General features: G+C 64.1%; 2 protein-coding genes across 2 annotated transcripts; both read left to right on the top strand.

Moving 5' to 3' along the window:
* Positions 1 to 1,520: 1,520 nt before the first annotated feature.
* VTJ83DRAFT_4276 (uncharacterized protein) lies at positions 1,521 to 3,998 on the top strand (the record flags this gene model as incomplete). Its single annotated transcript, XM_071010747.1, has 2 exons — positions 1,521 to 3,513; positions 3,592 to 3,998. 2 exons carry the CDS (start codon positions 1,521 to 1,523, stop codon positions 3,996 to 3,998), a joined length of 2,400 nt encoding a protein of 799 aa, XP_070865726.1.
* A 1,741-nt stretch (positions 3,999 to 5,739) lies between these two features.
* VTJ83DRAFT_4275 (uncharacterized protein) lies at positions 5,740 to 19,166 on the top strand (the record flags this gene model as incomplete). Its single annotated transcript, XM_071010746.1, has 3 exons — positions 5,740 to 6,034; positions 6,163 to 18,533; positions 18,636 to 19,166. The coding sequence occupies 3 exons, from the start codon at positions 5,740 to 5,742 to the stop codon at positions 19,164 to 19,166; spliced, it is 13,197 nt and encodes a 4,398-aa protein (XP_070865725.1).
* Positions 19,167 to 19,913: the final 747 nt, after the last annotated feature.

The following is a 19,913-nucleotide window of genomic DNA, read 5'->3' as shown; positions in this document are numbered from 1 at the left end:
GGTAGATGTGGATGGCTTGGGATTGTATAATACTGTACAGACCTAGGTGTTCGTAGTAGACACCACAGTTCCAACGTTACACCGCGCCTTGAATCCGGCCAGGTTCGCTTCACTTCCAGTGCACCTACTATTATACGGATAGCGTTATGACAAATGACGAAGCAGTGCCCAGGGCTGGGGGTAGGTATGAGCTATTTTGTCATGATTGCATGTTCCTTGTCGCTGGAGGAACCATCGGATGAAACCAGGGGCGTACCATACAAAACACAGGTCTTCAACTCGGATCCTGGAGAGATGTCTCCCCTCCACAATTTGTCAAACCAAGGTTCCTTCAACAAGAGAGCGGGTGTGTGGATATCTTCAGCGTGGACCCCAGGTGTGGTTGACACAGGAGGGGGGACGGGAGGAGGCCCGCTTGACACGCCCACACCCCTTGACAAGATCGATCCCACGCCCACCGAGCCCGGCAATCGGCGCTACGGTGTAGAATACTCCAGTGACTTGCACACTAGGTACACTCTAGTAGGTACACAGTACACTACCGTACCATACCTCCTAGTACATCGTCTATTTGGTTACTTTTTTTCGCTTCCCTTGAATGTATTCCTCCCCTCCCTTTTTTTTGGGGGGGGCGGGGGGCGGGGAGGTGTCTTTTCATAGGAAGAATTCAGTCTGGACAACCCGGACAGGACAGGACAGGACAGGACAGGGCACACCCAGCTGACCCCACCCGACCCAAACCCGACCCGACCCGACGCAAAATATGGCTTCGCCAGGCAGCGTTGTGTTGTGTTGTGTGTGTGTGTGTGTGTGTGTGTATGTGTGTGTGTGGTGTGTGGTGTGTGGTGTATGTATGTGTGTGTGTGTGTGTGTGTGTTGGTGAGCGACCTGAGAGGGCCCTGTTGGGTTCTGAATTTAGCTGTTTCTGTTTGTGTTGTGTGGCGCGTGCAAGGCGCAGTTTGCTTTCCTCCAACCCTGGTTTGTCGCGACACATGCCATCCCGGCTGTGCTGTGGGGCCGTGCATCCAGGCGGAACCCCATGATTGGCCGGCTGGTTTGTTTTCCGGTCACACTGTGGGCCGAAACGGCGTCCCGTCACCTCAGCCGGTGGATCCTCGTCTTCTGCCCAACCTGGAGCCGGGTCCCCACCCCAAAAAGGGCCTTGGGCCATTCACCACGCACGTCGCGCTCTTCTTCACACTTGAACCTGGCGCACGCCCACCCCGGTTTCCCATCCCCCCGTCGCCCCGTCCCCCCATCGCCCCCCGTCCCCCGTCCCTCCTCTCCTCTTTTCCCATCCCCCCCCTCCCCCGGGCCAGCTCACGCACACACCTCCTCTTGCCTTCGGTACACGCCCGCCCACGGTCAATCCCCCCCCCCCCCCTCTGGCGAACGGGTCGAGGCCCAAAGGTCGAAAAGCGCCCTGGAAACGATCGAGAATCGACGCTCCTTTGACGCCCTTTGTGTCCATTGTTCCCGAGACGGCATCCCTTGTTGGCCTCTCCGCGACGCTGCCCGCCATGTCGACCGCCAGCCATCATCCCGGACTCTCGTTCGGCGCGTTGAGACAGCAGCAGACAAGGTTCCCGCATCCACAACAACACCATCTCTCGCAACAACATCCGCAGCATCCCCAGCACCCGCAGCACCCGCAACACCCGCAACACCAGCCCAACCCGACGAGCACCAAGCAATCCCCCTCGCTGTCGCAGCACACGTCGCCCTACACCCAGCACCCCTACCACCACCAGCAGCAGCCCGCCCACTCGACGTCGGCCCACCACCACCACCAGACGCACCAGAGCCACTACACGCACCACCTCTTCTCGGCCCCGAGCGCGTCCCAGATCCCCAACGTCGGCGCCAACCTCCAGAATGCCGCCGCCGCCGCCGCCGCCGCCCGCTCGTCGTCGTCGTCGACGCACATCCCGCCGCCCATCCCGGCGTCGCGCCAGCGGGCCGCTCCCCGCCCCATGCCGCCCCAGCAGCCCAGCCCGTCGCTCGGCTACCTCCAGCAGTCCCTGAACCCGCAGCCGTCCATGGGCTCGTCGCTCAGCTCGTCCCTGAGCTCCTCCATGGGCCAGTCCCTGACGCAGCAGTCCATGACGCCGGCGTCCATGACGTCGTCCATGAACTCCCTGACCCCGACCCTGACGCCGTCCATGACCCCGACCCCTCCGTCCCTGACGCCGCAGTCCCTCCACTCCCAGACCATGAGCACCCCGCAGCTGGGCCAGTCGCACCTCGGAACCTCGTCCCTGGGCACGCAGCTCCAGCAGAGCATGGGCTCGCAGTCCATGAGCGCCCCGCAGATGAGCCAGCAGCAGCTCGGCACCTCGTCCATGACCCACCAGTCCACCATGAGCCAGGCGATCCACGCCATGCACTCGGCTCACGGCAACGACGCGTCCATGCTGCCGCAGCAGCCCGCCTCGCACGCCTCGCAGTCCACCCTGCCGCCGGCCCCGTCCCCAATGGCCCAGGTTCACCACCAGGTCCAGCAGCAAGTCCAGCACCAGGTTCCGCAGCAGGTCCAGCAGGTGCCGCAGGTGCAAAAGGCCTCTCAGGGGCAGCAACCGCCGCAGCCTCCTCCGGTGCAGCAGCCTCTCCAGCCGCAGCAGCCGCAGCAGCAGCAGCAGCAGCAGCACCAGCCGCAGCACCAGCCGCAAGCCCAACCCCAGCCGCAGCACCAGCACCAGCACCAGGTCCAGCATCAGCATCAGCACCAGGTCCAGCATCAACATCAACACCAGCAGCAGGCGCAGCAGCAACATCATCATCATCAACAGCCGCAGCCACCACAGCAACAGCAGCAACAGCAGCAGCAGCAACCACCGCAGCCGCAACCATCACAACAACAACAGCAGCAGCAGCAGCAGCAAAAGCAGCAGCAGCAGCAGCAACAGCAACAACAACAACAACAGCAGCAGCAGCAGCAGATGGGGCTCGTTCGGGTCTCGGAATCGACCGAGCCGGCCCAGACCAGCCAGGCCGACGACGAGATGGACGTCACCAGCCCGGATGATGCCGAGCCTGTGCAGCCCGCGACGGAGAACCGGCTTGTCGAGACGTCGCCCTTCATCCCGCGCCAGCCCATGGGCCCCATGATGTCGGCGCCGCCCGAGGGCGGGAGCTTCCCGACGCTCGAGGCCATCCACAAGCACGTGCTCGAGTACTGCACGTCGGTGGGCTACGCCGTCGTGATCGGGCGTTCCAAGAAGACGGTGCCCGGGCTGAAAAAGGTGCTGTTCGTCTGCGACCGCGCCGGCAAGCCGCCGAGCCGCGTCAGCCCCGAGCAGCGCAAGCGCAAGACGACGTCGCGCAAGTGCGACTGCCCCTTTGGGTTCTTCGCCATCGAGCAGCGCACCCAGTGGACGGTGCGGTATCGCCCGCACGAGAGCCATCTCAAGCACAACCACGGACCGAGCGAGAGTCCGCTGCTGCACCCGGCAGCGAGGAAGCTGGATAGCAAGATGGTGGCCGCCGTCAAGAAGTTGAAGGATGACGGTACGTGTAAGCAAACATCGTCATCACCCTCCCGGGACTTGATCCCGCTAACCAACCCCCTCCCTTCCCCCGGGGGACCAACAGGCGTGGGCGTGAGCCAGACCCTCGAGATCCTGCAGAACCAGAACCCGCACGTGCCGCTGCTGCCGCGCGACATTTACAACGCGCGGGCGGCCATCAGCCGCAACCCGGACAAGGTGGCCAACGCGCTCGCCGAGAACCGGCCGGCCATCTACAGCAAGCCGCAGCAGTCGCCCGAGGAGCGGATCCGGGCGGACCTGCGGCGGGAGCTGCAGAAGGCCAAGGAAGAGCTGGAACAGGTCAAGCGGGACAGCGAGAAGCAGGTCGAGGAGCTCAAGAAGGAGCTCGAGGAGAAGAACAAGATCATTGCCAAGTTTGAGGAGTTTATCGACATGTGCAACCAGCGGGTCATGGTAGGCCTGGCGAGGAAGGAAGGGCAGAGGCAGCAGGGGGGGGCGGCGGCTTCATGAGAGGGGTTTTTTTTTTTTTTTCTTTTTCTCTTGACATGGAGGATCGGATCGATCGATCGCACGGAGCAAGCTGGGTGGAGGGAGACGGAAGGGAAGGGTCGCGATGAGCGGGACATGGGATATCTGACGAGCAACATGAAGGCGTTCGGCCTGGACTGTCTTGGGAGTCAGGAGTTTTCTTTGGGCATTTTTGGGTTAGGAGTCATGAGACGGGGGTTTTGAAATGCGAAAGAGGAGGGGAGCCTGCGATGCGAACTTTTTTTTTTTTTTTCTATCAAGAGGCTTTTGGGAGGGAGGGAGGAAGGCAGGGAGGGAATGAGGTTGGGGTTGGGGACATGGAAGATTTAACGATGGTTTCGGTTCCAGATTTTTTTCTTTCTCTTTTCTTTCACTGCCAAAGAGGTGGTGGGCATTTTTTTTTTTTCTTTCTTCTGTTTGTTTCTGTTGGGCTCTTTTACATAAGGTACTGCAGGCTTTCTCTTCTCTTGCAAGGTATTTGCGTACCTTGTATGTAGGTCCTTGAGGGAGAAGGAGGCAAGGGGTTTTTTTTCTTCAGGAAAGTGTTGATAGGGTATCCACGAAGCACGTCAGGTACATGGAAGGCTATGAATGGAATGATGATTTGCGAGCAGCCTCCTCCTTTGCCTAAGGCACATACGCTCCCCAGTACCTATATCCGACATTCCAGCGTACCTGAGGCAGGGATCTACATGTATACACGTCAGTGTTGTGTACGCAGTACGCTAGATTCTACCGATTCGATGACTTTTGAGTAGTACATACTATACACAATACACTACCTACCTAGGTACCTCTGGAGACGCTGAAGACGTCAGGTAGGGTAGGGTAGGGTAGTGTACTCTATGTACATACTGTAGCACTCCGGAGCGTACCTAGGTCAAGCAACGAAACGGCCCGCAGCACCAGCAACAAGGGTCGAGCGGCGAGGAACCAATCAGAAGCCGGACCGCCACAGGGACCGACATGGGCCCGCCCCTGACGCATGACTTCTCCGCGTCGAGGAAAGCTGCGGGAAGTCGCGTCTTGTGAGAGGTTGACTTTCCCGTTCAGGTGCAATCAAATCGTACCCACATTCCCCGTTTTCCCACTTTGGCGGAGCATCAACCGCATCAACCTGCCTGGGAACCCTTTCCACCCTCCAACAACGAAACATCATCGTCTTCTTTTGGCGGAGGATTCCGGCGAGTTTCCACACCTTACCTTGCTACCGCCCACTTTGTGATACCCGATACCCCCTCCCCCTCCTTCCCCTATCGCATCCCAACGATCCACGACCCATCTATTCGCCTTGGCCCAGTCTTGCCGTTCGCTTCGGACACCGCCCCTCCTCCCTCCCTCCCTCCTCCCTCCCCCACGGGGCCCTGTTGTTCTCTTCTCTTGTTACATCGTTTCTAATCTTGTTATCTTGTCTTGGTCGCCACGACTCACTGGCTTGCCGAGGTCGCGGCGCTGCGGTGACAAAAAAACAGAGCTCTGGCTGGGGTGGTGACTGGGTTCACACTGGCCGGGGCTGTTGGCTGTTTGTTGACTTGCTCCGAGACCGAGTCCAGAGAGAGTACACGACGACGACGACAACGACGACGACGGAATGACGGCGGAACCGTCGTGAAGAAGAGAACCACATAGACACACACACACAAACACACAACCCGCCGCCGATTCGGCCACCTCGCAACCCCTCTCCGCCGACCTGCTGCTCGATCCGAGACCCCGCGAAGCCATGGAAACCGCCGTCTCGCCCCCGCCCGGGGCGAACGGAGTAGCCGGCTCTCCTTCCCCTTCCCCTTCCTCGGCGTCCTTTGCCGTCGTCGATCCGACCCGCGTCGTCGACTACCTCGCCTCCCTGCTCGAGGCCGCCTTGGGAGCCACTCGCGCCGAGCTCGAAGCTCCGGGGAGCTTGCTCTCCAGGACGCGATATCCGGACACCCTGCAACGCTGCACCCGCTTCGCCGCCGAGACCCAGGTCGCCCTCTACATACAAAAGGAGCTGATTCCGTTGGATGATGGAGCCGAGGGTGAGTCCCTTTCTCGTGCTAGCTCTGTCATGCCCGACATTCATCGCGGTGGAGCTGCCGCGTGGGGAGGGGCCCGTTTTGTCGTTTGCTGACGCGCTCGCGCTCGGAACCAACCCGCCTGCTGCTAGGCACGCCGTCGCACGTCTACACCATCTCTTCCGACCTCTCGTCCACCCCGACGACCGTCGCCTTCCTCGTCCTCCTCAAGCGGCCGCAGCCGCTCGACCCCAATGTCCCCATCACCTCGCAGATACAGATGCTCAACCTCCCCGGCCCCGCCTCGCTGTCGGCGACGTCGGGCGAGCAGGGCCCGACCGCGTCGCCCTACGAGATCCTCCAGATCTACCTCCACAACGGCCTGGCGCCCTACTTTGACGCCAACACCAAGAACCAGCAGGTCCTGGGCGGCGCGAGGGGCCGCGCCGACGTGGACGCCAAGACGGGCATCCCGGTGACCAAGAAGCGCTGGACGGAGCTCGAGCTGAGCCTCAGCCACCTGCAGCAGAACGTCGAGATCCCCGAGGTGGTGCTGCCGTTCCACCCCATCGTGCAGAACGCGCTCGACGAGGCGGCCGCGAGGCAGGCCAAGCCGACCCTCGATCTGATCCCGGCGTCGGTCCTGCAGGACAGCTCCTTTCTCAACAACCTCCAGGCGACCGTCAACAACTGGATCAAGTCGATCCAGGTCATCACCAAGATGACGGGGGACCCGACGACGGGCACGGCGACGCAGGAGATCAACTTTTGGCTGTCGATGGAGTCGGCCCTCGAGGGCATCGAGAACCAGCTCCGCGGCGAGGGCGTCATGCTGACCCTCGAGATCCTCAAGCACGCCAAGCGCTTCCAGGCCACCGTCAGCTTCACCGCCGACACGGGCCTCAAGGAGGCCATGGAAAAGGTGCAAAAGTACAACCAGCTCATGCGCGACTTCCCCCTCGACGAGCTGCTCTCGGCCACCACCCTCGTCAAGGTCAAGGACTCGATCGGCCAGATCTTTGCCCACCTCAACAAGAAGCTGAGGATCTGCCCCTATCCCATCCGCCGCGCCCTGCCCCTGGTCGAGGCCATCTCGGGCGACCTCGATGAGGTGCTGCACCGCCTGCTGCCCGGCACCGAGCTGGTCAAGCTCGACTACCACGAGTTCCGCAGCGTCATGGCCGAGACGGACAAGATCTTTGGCACCTGGGACGAGAGCGTCAAGGAGTTCACCAACGTCGCCCGCGAGGTGACGCGCCGCCGCAACGAACGCTTCATCCCCATCAAGATCGCGCCCCGCCACGGCGAGCTGCAGGCCCGCCTCAAGTACGTCGCCAACTTCCGCGCCAACCACGAGCAGCTGCAGCGCACCATCGTCAACGTCCTCGGGCCCAAGGCAACCATCGGCGGCGGCGGCGTGGCCGACGGCGGGCCGTCGTCGTCGTCGTCGTCGTCGTCGGGGACCAACGGCGGCGCCGCCATCGTCGAGGAGATGGGCGACGTCGACGCCGTCGAGGAGGTGCGTCAGGCCTGGGAGGGCCTCAAGGACGTCGACCTCCTGGACGTGACGCCCGAGGGCACCCAGAAATGGGTCCGGGCCGAGAACATGTACAACGAGCGCACGGCGCGCGTCGAAAACTCCATCATCGCCCGGCTGCGCGACCGCCTGGCCACGGCCAAGAACGCCAACGAGATGTTCCGCGTCTTCTCCAAGTTCAACGCCCTGTTCGTGCGCCCCAAGATCCGCGGCGCCATCGCCGAGTACCAGACGCAGCTCATCGACAACGTCAAGCAGGCCATCACGGCCCTGCACGAGCGCTTCAAGCAGCAGTACGGCCACTCCGAGGCCCACGCCATGGCCCAGCTGCACGACCTGCCCCCCGTGTCGGGCGCCATCATCTGGGCCCGCCAGATCGAGCGCCAGCTCGACGGCTACATGAAGAAGGTCGAGGATGTGCTCGGCGACAACTGGACCCTCCACGCCGAGGGCCAGCGCCTGCAGGCCGAGAGCGACCTGTTCCGCAAGAAGCTCGACACGCGGCCCATCTTCGAGGCCTGGCTGCACGACGTCCAGCGCAAGCAGATCTCCATCCAGGGCCACCTCTTCAACATCAACCGCATCCGCTCCGCCGGCAACGCCCTCGAGCTGGCCGTCAACTTTGACGCCCACGTCATCGCCCTGTTCAAGGAGACGCGCAACCTGCTGTGGCTCAACTTCCAGGTGCCGCACTCGGTCAACAACGTGGCCAAGGAGGCCAAGCGCGTGTACCCCTACGCCGTCAGCCTCATGGAGAGCGTCCGCACCTTTGCCCAGACCAACCGCCAGATCGCCGACATGGCCGAGGTCGCCGTGCTCCTCAGCGGCCACCGCGACGAGGTCTTCACCCTCATCGCCAAGGGCATCCCGCTGCGCTGGGAGTCCTTCGTCAACACGTACGAGGTGCACTTCAAAAACTACGCCGCCGCCTCGGCCGCCCTCGACACCTTCGGCGCGCCCAAAAACACAGAGAGCAAGCACGTCTTGTTCGTCCGCGAGTTCGCCGCCGCCGTGTCCCTGCTGCAGACAAAGACCATCACGCTGGCCAACATCCACGCCACCGTCCGCAAGGCCATGGCCGAGCTCGAAAAGTGCCCCTACGAGGTGTCGGCCTTCGAGTCGCGCCTCGAGACCATCCAGACCGCCGTCGACCAGCTCAACCTCGAGCAGTACGTCAACCTCGGCTACTGGGTCGAGCGCATGAACCGGCAGATCCAGGCCACCCTGCTCGCCCGCCTGCAGCACGCCATCCAGGCGTGGATCGAGGCCTTTGAGGACGACACCCCGGAGAGGCCCGGCGACTTCCGCAAGCGGGTCGCCGCCCTCGAGGCCGCCGCCGCCGACGCGGGCGGCGGCGGGCCCAAGGCCGACGTGCCCGTCATCAAGAAGCTCGTGCACGAGATCACGATGCGGAACCAGGTCATCTACCTCGACCCGCCGCTCGAGTACGCCCGCGCCAGCTGGTTCGCGCAGCTGCACGAGTGGATCGGCGTCGTGTGCAACCTCAAGAAGATCAAGGCCACGCGCTACCAGATGTCCATCAGCACGACCGTGTTCGAGGAGCCGCGCTTCAACGACCTGCCCGCCGAGTGCACGCCGGCGCTGCTGCGCGTGCAGACGTCGGTCGAGAAGAAGCTCGCCGAGGTGGGCGCCTACGTCGACAAGTGGCTGCAGTTCCAGTCGCTGTGGGACCTCCAGTCGGAGCACGTCTACGACGTGCTCGGCGACCAGCTGTCGCGCTGGCTGCAGCTCCTCCAGGAGCTCCGCAAGACGCGCCAGACGTTCGACACGACCGAGGTCAGCCGGTCCTTCGGCCACATCACCATCGACTACGACCAGGTCCAGACCAAGGTCAACGCCAAGTACGACCAGTGGCAGCACGACATCCTCATCAAGTTCGCGGCGCGCCTCGGCACCCGCATGCGCGAGGTGCACGCCGAGATCGACAAGGCGCGCAAGGACCTCGAGGGCCAGTCCATCGACGCCACCTCGACCGCCCAGGCCGTCCAGTTCATCACGACGGTGCAGGCCTGCAAGCGCCAGGTCAAGCTCTGGGCGCCCGAGGTCGAGACGTTCCGCCAGGGCGAGTCGACCCTCGTCCGCCAGCGCTACCAGTTCCCCGGCGACTGGCTGCACGTCGAGCAGGTCGACGGCTCGTGGGACGCGCTCAACGAGGTGCTCGCCCGCAAGGCCAAGGTCGTCCAGGACCAGACGGACGCGCTGCGCGCCAAGATCATCGCCGAGGACAAGGTCATCCTCGACAAGATCGCCGAGATCGCGCAGCTGTGGAGCGAGGAGAAGCCCGTCTCGGGCACCATCGCGCCCGACGTCGCGTCGGCCACGCTCCACGACTTCGAGGCCAAAATCACGCGCCTCCAGGAGGAGTCGGCCATGGTGGCCAAGGCCAAGGAGGCGCTCGACCTGCCGCCGACCCCCGAGACGTCGCTCGGCCTCATCCTCGAGGAGGTCCAGGACTTCAAGTCGGTCTGGGCCTCGCTGTCGACCATCTGGAACAACCTCAACGAGCTGCGCGAGATGCTCTGGAGCAGCGTCCAGCCCCGCAAGGTGCGCTCCTCGGTCGACAACCTCATCAAGATGACCAAGGAGATGCCCAGCCGCATGCGCCAGTACGCCGCCTTCGAGCACGTCCAGAACGTGCTCAAGCAGCTCATGCGCGTCAACCCCATGCTCGCCGAGCTCAAGTCCGAGGCCGTCCGCGACCGCCACTGGACAAAGATCTACAAGCAGATCAAGCCCGGCAAGCGCTACTCGCCCGTGTCCATGACCCTCGGCGACGTCTGGGACCTGAACCTGGTGGCCACCGAGCCCATCGTCCGGGACATCATCGTCCAGGCCCAGGGCGAGATGGCCCTCGAGGAGTTCCTCAAGCAGGTCCGCGAGACGTGGACCGGCTACGGCCTCGAGCTCGTCAACTACCAAAACAAGTGCCGCCTCATCCGCGGCTGGGACGACCTCTTCGCCAAGTGCAGCGAGAACCTCAACTCGCTGCAGGCCATGCGCCACTCGCCCTACTACAAGGAGTTCGAGGAGGAGGCGTCGGCCTGGGAGGACAAGCTGAACCGCGTCCACGTCCTCTTCGACGTGTGGATCGACGTCCAGCGCCAGTGGGTCTACCTCGAGGGCGTCTTCACCGGCAACGCCGATATCAAGCACCTGCTGCCCATCGAGTCGTCGCGCTTCCAGAACATCAACAGCGAGTTCTCGGCCGTCATGAAGAAGGTGTACAAGCAGCCCAACGTCCTCGACGTGCTCAACATCCCCAACGTGCAAAAGTCGCTCGAGCGCCTCGCCGAGCTGCTGCACAAGATCCAAAAGGCCCTCGGCGAGTACCTCGAGAAGGAGCGCGTCTCGTTCCCGCGCTTCTACTTCGTCGGCGACGAGGACCTGCTCGAGATGATCGGCAACAGCAACGACACGATGCGCATCGCCAAGCACTTCAAGAAGATGTTCGCCGGGCTCAACGGCCTCGTCATGGACGAGGAGGGCGTCATCTCGGGCTTCACGTCCAAGGAGGGCGAGGTGGTGCGCCTCAAGAAGGAGATCAGCCTGGTCAAGACGCCCCGCATCAACGACTGGCTGGCCCTGCTCGAGAGCGGCATGAAGGCGACGCTCGCCGAGCTGCTCGCCGAGGCCGTCGACGAGTTCGGCCCCGTCTTTGGCGGCGACGCGGTCGACAAGGACGCCCTGATCCGCTTCATGGGGCGGTACCCCAGCCAGATCGTCGTCCTGGCCACGCAGGTCGTCTGGACCACCGCCGTCGACCAGGCGCTGGCCGAGGGCGGCGGCGCGCGCCTGCAGGCCCTGTTCGACCGCGAGGTGCAGGTGCTCCGCCTGCTGGCCGAGACGGTGCTCGGGGACCTCGAGGTCCTGATGCGCAAGACGTGCGAGCAGCTCATCACCGAGTGCGTCCACCAGCGCGACGTCATCGAGAGGCTCGTCAACGCCGGCGCGCAGTCCAACGCGCACTACCTCTGGCTGCTGCAGATGCGCTACGTCTACACCCCCGAGGGCGACTTCCTGCAGCGCCTGCACATCAAGATGGCCAACGCCAAGCTCAGCTACGGCTTCGAGTACCTGGGCGTCCCCGAGCGCCTCGTCCGCACGCCGCTGACGGACCGCTGCTTCCTGACGCTGACCCAGGCCCTCTGCCAGCGCCTCGGCGGCTCGCCGTACGGCCCCGCCGGCACCGGCAAGACCGAGTCGGTCAAGGCGCTCGGCGTCCAGCTCGGCCGCTTCACGCTCGTCTTTTGCTGCGACGACACGTTCGACTTCCAGGCCATGGGCCGCATCTTCCTCGGCATCTGCCAGGTGGGCGCCTGGGGCTGCTTCGACGAGTTCAACCGCCTCGAGGAGAGGATCCTGTCGGCCGTGTCGCAGCAGATCCAAAACATCCAGCTCGGGCTCAAGCAGGGCGCCGAGGACGACAAGGCGCAGATCGAGCTCGTGGGCCGCCAGCTGCGCGTCAACGCCAACACGGGCATCTTCATCACCATGAACCCGGGCTACGCCGGCCGCTCCAACCTGCCCGACAACCTCAAGAAGCTGTTCCGCAGCGTCGCCATGTCCAAGCCCGACAAGGAGCTCATCGCCGAGGTCATGCTCTACTCGCAGGGCTTTGGCCACGCCAAGCAGCTGTCCAAGCAGACGGTGCCCTTCTTCGACCAGTGCGCCGCCCGCCTGTCCAAGCAAGCCCACTACGACTTTGGCCTGCGCGCCCTCAAGAGCGTGCTCGTCAGCTCCGGCGGGCTCAAGCGCGCGCGCCTCGCCAGCAGCGGCGGCAGCCTCGGCGCGGCCGAGGAGGTGGTCGAGCCCGAGATCCTGGTCCAGAGCATCCGCGAGACCATCGCCCCCAAGCTCATCAAGTCGGACGTGGACATCATGATGGACATCGAGGGCCTCTGCTTCCCCGGCGTCAAGTACGTGCCGGCCAACCTCGACAAGCTCGAGGACGCCATCCGCCGCCTCGCCGCCGAGCGCCACCTGGTGGTCAGCGAGCTGTGGATGACCAAGGTGCTCCAGCTCTACCAGATCCAAAAGATCCACCACGGCGTCATGATGGTGGGCAACTCGGGCACGGGCAAGTCGGCCGCCTGGCGGCTGCTGCTCGACGCGCTGCAGCAGGTCGAGGGCGTCGAGGGCGTGTCGCACGTCATCGACAGCAAGGTCATGTCCAAGGAGGCGCTCTACGGCAGCCTCGACGCCACCACGCGCGAGTGGACCGACGGCCTGTTCACGAGCATCCTCCGCAAGATCGTCGACAACCTTCGCGGCGAGGACGCCAAGCGCCACTGGATCGTGTTCGACGGCGACGTCGACCCGGAGTGGGTCGAGAACCTGAACAGCGTGCTCGACGACAACAAGCTGCTCACCCTGCCCAACGGCGAGCGCCTCGGCCTGCCGCCCAACGTGCGCATCATGTTCGAGGTGGAGAACCTCAAGTACGCCACGCTGGCCACCGTCTCGCGCTGCGGCATGGTCTGGTTCAGCGAGGACACGGTCTCGCCGGCCATGATGGTCACCAACTACCTCGAGACGCTGCGCGCCGTCGCCTTTGAGGACCTCGACGAGGACGCCGTCGCCACGGGCCAGAGCTCGGCCAAGGCCCTCGAGGTGCAGCGCCAGGTGGCCGACCTGCTGCAGGCCTACCTCACGACGGACGGCTTCGTCGAGCTGGCCCTGCAGCAGGCCGAGGGCTTCAACCACATCATGGAGTTCACCGTGGCCCGCGTGCTCAACACGCTCTTCTCGCTGCTCAACAAGGCCGTGCGCAACATCATCGAGTACAACGCCCAGCACGTCGACTTCCCGCTCGACCCGGAGCAGGTCGAGAGCTACGTGGCCAAGCGGCTGCTGCTGGCCATGGTGTGGGCGCTGACGGGCGACTGCCCGCTGGCCGACCGCAAGGTGTTCGGCGACAAGGTGGCGGGCCTGGCCAGCTTCGGCTCCCCGCCGCTCGACGGCACCAGCTCGCTCATCGACTTTGACGTGACGCTGCCCAACGGCGAGTGGGCGCCCTGGCAGAACCAGGTGCCGACCATCGAGGTCAACACGCACTCCATCACGCAGACGGACGTGGTCATCCCGACGCTCGACACGGTCCGCCACGAGGACGTGCTCTACTCGTGGCTCGCCGAGCACAAGCCGCTGCTGCTCTGCGGCCCGCCCGGCTCCGGCAAGACCATGACGCTCTTCAGCGCCCTCCGCAAGCTGCCCAGCATGGAGGTGGTCGGCCTCAACTTCTCGAGCGCCACGACGCCGGACCTGCTCATCAAGACGTTCGAGCAGTACTGCGAGTACCGCAAGACGCTCAACGGCGTGGTGCTGTCCCCGACCCAGATCGGCCGCTGGCTCGTCGTCTTTTGCGACGAGATCAACCTGCCGGCCCCGGACAAGTACGGCACCCAGCGCGCCATCTCGTTCCTGCGCCAGCTCGTCGAGCACAACGGCTTCTGGCGCACCTCGGACAAGTCGTGGGTCACGCTCGACCGCATCCAGTTCGTCGGCGCCTGCAACCCGCCGACCGACGCCGGCCGCACCCCGATGGGCGCCCGCTTCCTCCGCCACGCCCCGCTCATCATGGTCGACTACCCGGGCGAGAAGTCCCTCATGCAGATCTACGGCACCTTCAACGCCGCCGTGCTCAAGGTCATCCCCACGCTGCGCGGCTACGCCGAGCCGCTCACGCAGGCCATGGTGCGCCTCTACCTCGAGTCGCAGCAGCGCTTCACGCCCAAGATCCAGCCCCACTACGTCTACAGCCCCCGCGAGCTCACGCGCTGGGTCCGCGGCGTGTACGAGGCCATCCGCCCGCTCGAGACCCTCTCGGTGGAGGGCCTGGTGCGCATCTGGGCCCACGAGGCGCTGCGCCTGTTCCAGGACCGCCTCGTCGAGGAGCACGAGCGCAAGTGGACCGACGAGGCGGTGCGCCGCATCGCCATGCAGTACTTCCCGACCATCGACGAGCAGCAGGCGCTCGGCGGGCCCATCCTCTTCTCCAACTGGCTGTCCAAGCACTACATGCCCGTCGACCGCGAGCAGCTGCGCGACTTTGTCAAGGCCCGCCTCAAGACCTTCTGCGAGGAGGAGGTGGACGTGCCGCTCATCCTCTTCAACGACGTGCTCGAGCACGTGCTGCGCATCGACCGCGTGTTCCGCCAGCCGCAGGGCCACCTCATCCTCATCGGCGTCAGCGGCAGCGGCAAGACGACGCTGTCGCGCTTCGTCGCGTGGATGAACGGCCTCAAGGTGTACCAGATCAAGGTGCACGGCAAGTACTCGGCCGAGGACTTCGACGAGGACCTGCGCGAGGTGCTGCGCCGCTGCGGCTGCAAGGGCGAGAAGATCTGCTTCATCATGGACGAGTCCAACGTGCTCGACTCGGGCTTCCTGGAGCGCATGAACACCCTGCTGGCCAACGCCGAGGTGCCGGGCCTGTTCGAGGGCGACGACCTGGCCGCGCTCATGACGGCCTGCAAGGAGGGCGCCCAGCGCCAGGGCCTGCTGCTCGACTCGCAGGAGGAGCTGTACAAGTGGTTCACGGGCCAGATCGTCAAGAACCTGCACGTCGTCTTCACCATGAACCCGCCCGAGGACGGCCTCTCGTCCAAGGCGGCCACGTCGCCCGCCCTCTTCAACCGCTGCGTCCTCAACTGGTTCGGCGACTGGTCCGACCAGGCGCTCTTCCAGGTCGGCCACGAGCTCACGCACTCGGTCGACCTCGACCGCCCCAGCTGGAGCGCCCCGGACACGCTGCCCCGCGCGTACCGCGAGCTCAGCATGCCGCCGTCCCACCGCGAGGCCGTCGTCAACGCCATGGTGTACATCCACTACTCGCTGCAGCGCTTCAACAAGAAGCTCGAGAAGCAGCAGGGCAAGAAGACGTTCCTCACGCCGCGGCACTTCCTCGACTTTGTGGCGCAGTACGTCAAGCTGTACAACGAGAAGCGCGAGGACCTGGAGGAGCAGCAGCGCCACCTCAACGTCGGCCTCGAGAAGCTCCGCGACACGGTCGACAAGGTGCGCGACCTGCGCGCCAGCCTGGCCGAGAAGAAGGCGCAGCTCGAGCAGAAGGACGCCGAGGCCAACGAGAAGCTCCAGCGCATGGTGGCGGACCAGCGCGAGGCCGAGCAGCGCCGGACGACGTCGCTCGAGATCCAAAAGGCGCTCGAGGTGCAGGAGGCCGAGGTGGCGTCGCGCAAGAAGATCGTGCTCGAGGACCTGGCGCGCGCCGAGCCCGCCGTCGAGGAGGCCAAGGCGTCGGTCAGCAACATCAAGCGCCAGCACCTGACCGAGGTGAGGTCCATGGGCGCGCCGCCGCAGGGCGTGCGGCTGGCGCTCGAGTCGGTGTGCACGCTGCTGGGGCACAAGGTCAGCGAGTGGAAGCAGATCCAGGCCGTGGTGCGCCGCGACGACTTCATCGCCAGCATCATCGGGTTCAACAACGAGAAGCAGATGACGCGCGCGCTGCGCCTCAAGATGCGCAACGAGTACCTGGCCAACCCGGAGTTCACGTTCGAGAAGGTCAACCGCGCCAGCAAGGCGTGCGGCCCGCTGGTGCAGTGGGTCGAGGCGCAGGTCAACTACGCCGAGATCCTGGACCGCGTGGGCCCCCTGCGCGAGGAGGTCAAGCAGCTCGAGGAGCAGGCGCTGCAGACAAAGGCCGAGGCGCGCGCCGTCGAGCAGACCATCGAGAACCTCGAGTCGAGCATCGCCACGTACAAGACCGAGTACGCCGCCCTCATCAGCGAGACGCAGGCCATCAAGGCCGAGATGGCGCGCGTGCAGTTCAAGGTGGACCGCAGCGTCAAGCTGCTCGACAGCCTGTCGTCGGAGCGCACGCGCTGGGAGGAGGGCAGCCGGTCGTTCGAGACGCAGATCGCCACGCTCGTCGGCGACGTGCTCGTGGCGGCCGCGTTCCTGGCCTACAGCGGCCTGTACGACCAAACCTTCCGCAAGGCCATGATGGAGGACTGGCTGCACCAGCTGCACCTGTCGGGCATCCAGTTCAAGCCCGTCAACCCCGTCACCGAGTACCTGTCGACGGCCGACGAGCGCCTCGGCTGGCAGGAGAACACGCTGCCCGTCGACGACCTGTGCACCGAGAACGCCATCATCCTCAAGCGCTTCAACCGGTACCCGCTCGTCATCGACCCGTCGGGCCGCGTCACCGAGTTCCTGCAGCGCGAGTGCAAGGACCGCCGCCTCACCGTCACCAGCTTCCTCGACGACTCCTTCACCAAGCAGCTCGAGAGCTCGCTGCGCTTCGGCAACCCCATCCTCATCCAGGACGCCGAGCACCTGGACCCGGTGCTCAACCACGTGCTCAACAAGGAGTACCAGCGCACGGGCGGCCGCGTGCTCATTCAGCTCGGCAAGCAGCAGATTGACTTTTCGCCGTCGTTCCGCCTGTACCTGTCGACGCGCGACCCGTCGGCCACGTTCCCGCCCGACATCTGCAGCCGCACCACCTTTGTCAACTTCACGGTGACGCAGAGCAGCCTGCAGACGCAGTCGCTCGCCGAGGTGCTCAAGTCGGAGCGGCCCGACGTGGACGAGCGCCGCTCCAACCTCATCAAGCTGCAGGGCGAGTTCAAGGTGCACCTGCGCCAGCTCGAGAAGCGCCTGCTGCAGGCGCTCAACGAGTCGCGCGGCAACATCCTCGACGACGACCACGTCATCGAGACGCTCGAGACGCTCAAGCGCGAGGCGGCCGACATCTCGACCAAGATGCGCGACACGGAGGGCGTCATGGCCGAGGTGGAGGAGATTACGCAGCAGTACCTGGTCGTGGCGCGCTCGTGCAGCGCCGTCTTCGCCGTGCTCGAGCAGCTGCACTACCTCAACCACTTCTACCAGTTCTCGCTGCAGTACTTCCTCGACATCTTCCACTCGGTCCTGCACGGCAACCCGCGCCTCGCCGCCGAGTCCAACCACGCCGCCCGCCGCGACGTCATCGTCCGCGACCTGTTCGTCACGACCTTCAGGCGCACCGCCCTGGGCCTGCTGCAGAAGGACCGCGTCACGCTCGCCATGCTGCTCGCCCAGGCGTCGCCCTACAAGATGGACAAGAGCCTGCTCGACGTGATCCTGGACGAGCGCGTCGAGGGCCGCGACGTGTCGACGGCCGGCGACGCGGCCGCCGCCCGCGAGGAGGCCTTTTCCCGGGCCCGCCGCGTGCCGGCGCTCAAGGAAAAGCTCGACGCCGTGCCCGAGGCGGACTGGTCCCGCTTCTTCGGCGAGGAGTTCGCCGAGAACTTTGTGCCCAAGGCCTGGGACGACGGGGCCGGGCCCGCCGACCAGGCGCTCGTGTCGCTGCTCCTCGTCAAGCTGTTCCGCCTCGACCGCTTCGTCCCCGCGGCCGAGCGCTTCGTGGCCGCCGTGTTCGGCCCGGACCTGTTCGACATCGTCGAGGACCTCAAGCAGACGGTCGACCAGGTGTCGGCGACGCGGCCCATCGCGCTGGTCTCGACGCCCGGCTTCGACGCCAGCTACAAGGTCGAGGGCCTCGTGGAGCGCCTGCGCGTGCGCTGCACCAACATCGCCATGGGCTCCAACGAGGGCGTGGCCTCGGCCGACAAGGCCATCGCCAACGCGGCGCAGACGGGCTCGTGGGTGCTGGTCAAGAACGTCCACCTCGCGCCCACGTGGCTGCAGAGCCTCGAGAAGCGGATGGAGGCGCTGCACCCGCACCGCGACTTCCGCCTCTTCCTGTCGATGGAGTCGTCGCCCAAGATCCCCGTCAACCTGCTCCGCGCCTCGCGCGTCCTCATGTACGAGCAGCCGGCCGGCGTGAGGGCCAACATGAAGGACTCGATGTCGAGCCTGTCCACGCGGGCGGTGAGGGGCCCCGTCGAGCGGACGAGGCTGTACCTGCTGCTGTCGTTCCTGCACGCCGTCGTGCAGGAGAGGCTGCGGTACGCGCCGAACCTGGGGTGGAAGGGCTTCTGGGAGTTCAACGATGCCGACGTACGTTTTTTTTTTTTATTATTATTATTATTTCTTTCTTTCTACCGATAGGTGGCAGTGGCATGTATGCTGACTTTTCTTTTCTCTTCTTCCGCGTTACAGTACGAATGTTGCGCCTTTGTCATCGACACGTGGGTCGACCAAGCCGCCCAGAACCGCACCAACATCGCCCCGTCCAACATCCCCTGGGCTATGATCCGCCACCTCATCACGGAGACCTACGGCGGCAAGATCGACGACGAAGGCGACTTTGGCATCCTGCGCAAGCTGGTCGAGAACGTCCTCACCCCGGCGGCGTTCGATATCGGCCACCGCCTGGTGTCGGCCGGCGGCAGCGGCGGCAGCGGCGGCAGCGGCGGCGCGGGGGGTGCTGGTGGTGATGGTGGTGATGGTGATGAGGAGGAGGAAGAAGGGGCCAGCGCGGGCGAGCTGGTGGTGCCGTCGGGCACGTCCCTGCAGGAGTTTATGGGGTGGATTCAGAAGCTGCCGGAGCGCGAGCCGCCGACGTACCTGGGCCTGCCGGCCAACGCGGAGAAGCTGCTGCTGGTCGGGCTGGGCAAGAGCCTGATTGGGAACTTGAAGAAGGTGACGGATTTGCTGGACGAAGGAGAGGCGTTGATGGCGGAGGCGTGAAAGAGACATAGAGGAGGACCGTAGATGTGTTTTTGGGGGGGAAGCAATTTTTTTTTTTGTTTATTGACTGATTATGAGCATTATTTCTCTTGTGTCTTTGTTTTAGACTGCCTACCTATGTACAGGGAACGGGGGGGATTACATGTTGGATTCCGAGTACGGTCCTACGCTATGGGTGAATGATAATGGTACCCGTGACCCAGACTGCCAGACTGCCCTTGGGATGTGTCTCTGCGTCGCTCATGCTCCAATCATGGTCGTATGATTTGTTCGAGAAACCTTTGGCGCTTCATTGCAGCGAGGGGAGTTGTCTTGTTACAGCAAAGCCGCTCAGGTAACATCGCTTGCCTCGCTGGTGATGGTGGTTGATCATGGATGGATAGACATCTCCGCAGGGATGAGAGCTTCGGGAGTGAGGAGTTCCGCCGGCGGCGGCCCACAATGCCATGCCATTGCGAGGTCCCAGGCGAGGCCAATGCCAGGCCACATGGTGCTGAAATCGCCTCGGGTTGGTGATCGGAGCGTCGCTCATACACACACACACACACACACACACACACACTATCAATCATAGCTTTAAACGCGGCATCTCCCCATCGAGGACCCCTCATCCGGCCTCGACCTGAGTTCTCTGAGTCACAGAACCGAGGAACTTTCTCTATACTATACGATTAGTCTTTTTCCTTCTTTTTTTTCCCCAAAAAACAACCCCAGTCTTGTCAAGTTCCCTCGATTGTCTTCCTACGT

Source organism: Remersonia thermophila, chromosome 4 (assembly GCF_042764415.1).
Source record: "Remersonia thermophila strain ATCC 22073 chromosome 4, whole genome shotgun sequence".
NCBI lineage: Eukaryota > Fungi > Ascomycota > Sordariomycetes > Sordariales > Chaetomiaceae > Remersonia > Remersonia thermophila.
Note: the sequence above shows the minus strand (reverse complement) of the source record. Positions and strands in the feature narration are given on the sequence as shown.